Genomic DNA, 5337 nt, shown 5'->3' with positions numbered 1-5337 from the left:
TGATATTTTCAAGGTGATAAAGAATCTTTCTGGGGTACCCAGGCCAAGTCAAGAGACCACTGACATTTTATTATTAAACACATATACACAGATTAAAATGTCATCACAGGGGCGGCCAGGTGGCTCAGTGAGTAAGAGCACCGGCTCCAGTGTCGGGATGACGTGGGGAATCCAATGCAGGCTCAGATACTTAGCACCACACCCAGAAATAACTGGCCATGTAACCTTGAGCAAGTTACTTAACCCCGATTGCTTTAAAAAAAAAATGTCATCACAAGCACAGTTTAAAAAAAATTAAACGTTGCTTTATTTACTGACTGAATTCACATCTCCTGAAATTCATATACAGGCTGACTAAAAGCAACATTTACATAAAAAATAAAAGAGGGAGGGAGGGTGCAGCGAGGCCGACTCATCATCAGGGTACCACAGAATAGCAAATCACCCACCAACTACTCACAATCAACAGCAACGACAAAAACGTTATATTCTGGAATCCAGGCAGGGAAGTGAGTGACTGTCACAGATAGGACATTCCTTCCTTTTTCACAATTGCCTCCCTCCCTGCCCTAAATGATTCATTTCTTTGATTGGAAAAGCCAACACATTTTGAATGGCCATGTACAATGGCAAAAGAACAAGAAACAAACAAGAGAAAATGGCTATGAAAAAGGATATAGTGTTACTTGGTAGTATACTTCCTTCATGATCCCCCCCTAACTAGTTCCTGACATTCCATCTCCTCCAAGAACAGACATTTTATATCTATTTGATAGAGTAAAACCTCCCATGACAGTGTTTCTTTCTTTTTAAACTAAAAGAGTTCTGTCATTGATAGTCCAGGGAGGTCAAGTGTATAAATGCTGCAGTGGCAGCCTAGGGCTCATTTCCCCTTGAATTAAAGGACACTTTTTGATATGTATGTATTTATTTACAGTCTTTAAAGTCAGGAAAATTATACCCCTGCTTAGACCCTAAGGGTGAACAGCCCTTTGACTTTTGACTCAATTTAATAAGAGGGAACTTATCCCATCAATATACAATTACAGTACTTACTATTCTTATAACACCTTGATTGAATGTGATAAATCTGTGCTATGCAGGGGGAGACATGGAAGCTGGAAAAGGAATTTTCATGTAATCCAGACTCTCCCTTCTGCATGATGCCATGATGTTAGTGTTTTGTGGTCTATATTTTTATGAAAAAAAAAAAAGTAATGGTGGGGGATAAGGGTGATTAGAGAGGAGTGTGTGAATGCAGTCACATGCCTTTTCAACTCTTGCAAAATACCAAGCAGGGATCGGCATGTAGCAATACCTGGACTACTAGTAAAAACATAGTCATCAGCTTCATTGATAACTAAGGATGATCCAAATAACGAAGACACCCATCAGAAGTCAACCATTGTGTACTGCTTGCTAAGGAGATTCTCTCAAAAGCAAAATTTAGTCTGTGGCAGAATGTATTGAACTGAGGCAAGCTTCAGAGTTTCTTTTGCAACTCCTAGAATAAGGAGATCCCTCTAGAAAAAAGGATTGACTGTAAGTACAAAGTACAGGGTGTCACGTTAAAGGGACAAAAGTTTTAGTACAGTCTTAAGTTACTGAAACTTAGTAAGACTTTTGGGGCAGCCTGTATTCTCCAAAATCACTCTTTCAGAATGACAGTGTTCACCTGACACGGTAACGCCTCACCTTGGAGAATATTTTTTTAATATTTTCTCCCATCTCTGGACACTTCATGCATGCTCTACCAAAACAAGAATTTGCCTTTGCTTTGCAATTCACTCTGCAAAGTTAGCGCTTTCATGGGACTTTCATGGGATTTACTTTGCTTTATGAAGCTGAGTCGGAAACCATTTAAGTGGAATAAACTTGAATTTATATACAAGCAAGAGAAAACATGGTGAACGAATCATGTGCAATATATTAGCAGCATACAAGTTGGCATAAAGGAAACCCATTGGTGGCTTATTGCACTTAATACCAGACTGGTTCTCAAGTGGCTCAATAAGCCTGCACATTAGATCTACAATGAACAGTAGCTCGTTTAGATTTATACAAAAATTTAACAGTCAGCTCAACTGATGTCATAATCTCAACTGGTGACTGGCAAGTAAGGATGATGGTGGGAAGACTGTGGAAAGTGTGTGTGTTGGGGTTGTCTTGGGATTTACCAGACCCCGACTTGTGATATGAAAACTCCAAAGCATCAGTCATCGGAGGATTAACAAGTGCCATTTACCACTTTGGGGATGGGAGCAAAAGTAGATTGTATGTTAGAGGAGGTAGGTAATTAACATGGAAAATCCTGTGAGAAATTCTGTCAGAATTTTTCTGATCAAATATTTGCATGATGTCCCAGGATAGAAAAAAGTCATTCATTTGGAACTGAAGACAAGTTAGGAACGAAGGAGTTCAAATAGTACCAAACTGAACTGTCCCCATATTTTAAATATATGTAAATTATGTGTACATATATAATTGTATATATACATACACACATGTACACACAAACGTGTATTGATTTGGGTTCAAGGACACATACTAATATGTATAAGGTGTACATTACACTTAATTTTGGGAAGAATATACAAGTATATTACTGATTCAGCTAACAAGTCTAACAATCACTCAGTCTCCACGAATAACATAGGACATTCATTGTTAGGTTGAGTTGATCACTTCTCAAGGTCTGCAGGCTTGTGTTTGAAATACAATACAGGATATTTTCTCAAGGACCAATACTTCCATTTCATATTATGAAAGACATAGAAAAAAAGGCACTGAGCACAGTACAGGCTGTTATAGCCATAGAAAACCGTTGTGAAATCCTTTTTCAAAGGCTTGAAATCGCTTTCACAAGTACACATTTCATAAACAACTTATGGCTAACTGATACACATAGCTAATGCTACTGTCTGATGGGATGCAAGAATGGCTCCATGAGGCAATAGAAGCATTCTGGAAGGCAAGGCTTCAATAAGAATAATTCTACCAACTTCATAACTTCAAAGAGAGCAGATACATTAATATACATTGTCTTGATTTCTTTAAATATTAAGATAAGATATTACCTTCTGTACAATCCATTTTATACTTGTGAAGACTCACAGAAATTCAACACACCAAAGCATGCCTGATTCCCAGGTTAGAGACAACAGCATTTAAGAACTGGGATGGGTTAGTTCTTAGTAATGCTTAAGAAGTCTGTCTTTGGGAAAAACAATTCTGAAATTTCCTGGAAGGCCAGCCCCCCTGGATTTTAATGGACATTTAATTCATTAAATTTAACCACTGAGTCCCCCAAATCACGTTTTACCTGATTTAGTCTTATTTTTTGTGGTGTTGTTTTGGTGTATCTGTGTGTGTGTGTGTGTGTGTGTGTGTATGTGTGTGTGTTTCTTTTAAATCAAGTGATTTCAGTTTTTTAGGGAAGTGGCGAGATGTGCATGCTTTGGTAGACACAGTCCTTTCCTTTTTATTTTTTTGTCTTAAAATTACTCGATGGGAAGACTCAAACCAAGGTGTACAAAATGTTCTGGAGGACGGAAGCTTGTGATAACTCACCGATGTACTAGAGGATAGGATGCTGCCTTACCATGAAAACTTTTTAGTTAAGCAGCAACACTCCATGATCTTGTAAGAATTGGATTCTGGATGCACACTTTAACAGTTAGACACAGAAATCCATAAAATAGCACGTGATGAGAGCTGGCACCGTGAAGTTACAACAGGTTTCCAATATGGCAAAGCTTGGGACCAGTGACTTCTATAAGAGTTTAAAATCTTTGGGTAAAAAAATGAAGGACCAAAATGCCCATCCGGTTCCTGACCCACAGCCACGTCCCAGAGAACTGAGGCAAGTCAGGTCACCGGACATTATTTGGATTCCTTGGCTATGCCATGACCTGGGCCAGATCCCTTTTCCCTTGTGTGGCGATGACTTCTTTCTCCACTTGATAATCTGTCCTATTGCACAGGTTCTCCTTGAGTTTGTTGAGCTCATACTCATGGAGGATTTGGATGGTCAGGTACTTTTCCCGTTTGATTCGGGCTTTCACCTCTGCTGGGACGTCAGGGATCATCCAGGCCACAAAGAATTTGACAATAAAAACAATGTGCTAGAGGAATAATTAAAAAAAAAAAAGAAGAGAAAATTTCAGGATAATCATACAACCAGAAAACTTTAGAGGTCTTCTTGTCAAATAGCCCTGTTGTCTTTTTTTTTTTTTAGGGCAATTGGGGTTAAGTGACTTGCCCAAAGTCACACGGCTAGTAATTGTGTCAAGTGTCTGAGGCCAGATTTGAACTCAGGTCCTCCTGACTCCAGGGCCGGTGCTCTATTCACTGTGACACCTAGCTGCCCCATAGCCCTGTTTTCAAGATGAGCATACTGAGGCCCAGAGAAATCAAATACTTTGTCAATAGGACATATAGCTTGAACTTGAATCCAACACTCCAAGTTCTCTATCCAAAGTTATTTCTATTATACTACCTTGTCTTACTGAGATTTGTTTTGTTATTCACATTAATGTTTTTATAAGAATTTTATGAATTCAAAGAGATTAAACCCCCTAAGCATACCCAACTACACATTCAACAACCCAGTCTACCAGAAACTAAAGTCAATATTCTTTAAAAGGGGCGGCCAGGTAGCACAGCAAGTAAGAGCACCGGCTCCAGTGTTGAGAAGACCTGGAGATCGAATCCCGGGCTCAGACACTTAGCACCCACCCAGAAACACCTGGCCGTGTAACCTTGAGCAATTTACTTAACCCCAATTGCTTAGGGGCGGCCAGGTGGCTCAGTGAGTAAGAGCACCGGCTCCAGTATCGGGATGACCTGGATCAAATCCAGGCTCAGATACTCAGCATCACACCCAGAAATAACTGGCCGTGTAACCTTGAGCAAGTTACTTAACCCCGATTACTTTTAAAAGAAAAATATTCTTAAAAAGAGGCACTAAACAAAACTGAGTCAAAGAGATTGCAATGGACATCTCACCCCAGAAGTTACTTTAGCACCTTAAGTGGTTTATTATATAATAATGGAAGAATCAAATAATCATAAGGACAGTTTGCTTCTAAATGTGGGTAGTAAAAATGCAAAAAATCACAGGAAGCTCAGAGTTGAAAAAAATCCCAAACCTCTACCTCTACCTACATCTACACTAGCTTTAAGCCATTCCCAATAGGTGGGTCATTCTAGATAGTACCTCTCAATTCATAGACTAATTCCAGGATCAATTAAAGTGTCAATGGATACTCTGTAAAATTAAATAAAATAACAAAATTTCCTTGGAAAAACTATGCATGCAAAATTATTGGGGGGGGG

General features: G+C 39.1%; 1 protein-coding gene across 10 annotated transcripts in view; it reads right to left on the bottom strand.

Moving 5' to 3' along the window:
• Positions 1–283: 283 nt before the first annotated feature.
• The window catches only part of ANO5 (anoctamin 5), a 137806-nt gene continuing 132752 nt past the window's right edge, over positions 284–5337 (bottom strand). For all 10 annotated transcript variants that reach the window (XM_069091291.1, XM_069091295.1, XM_069091300.1 and 7 more), the window contains one exon: positions 284–4124. In XM_069091291.1, coding sequence (XP_068947392.1) covers positions 3900–4124 — 225 coding nt within the window. In that variant the 3' untranslated portion in view covers positions 284–3899. The remainder of the gene's footprint in view (positions 4125–5337) is intronic.

This window comes from Petaurus breviceps, unplaced genomic scaffold (genome assembly GCF_028583685.1).
Source record: "Petaurus breviceps papuanus isolate PSGF00001 unplaced genomic scaffold, PetGlider_PUasm1.0 188, whole genome shotgun sequence".
Lineage (NCBI taxonomy): Eukaryota > Metazoa > Chordata > Mammalia > Diprotodontia > Petauridae > Petaurus > Petaurus breviceps.
The sequence above is the reverse complement of the archived record's forward strand: the minus strand, read 5'-3'. Positions and strand labels throughout refer to the sequence as shown.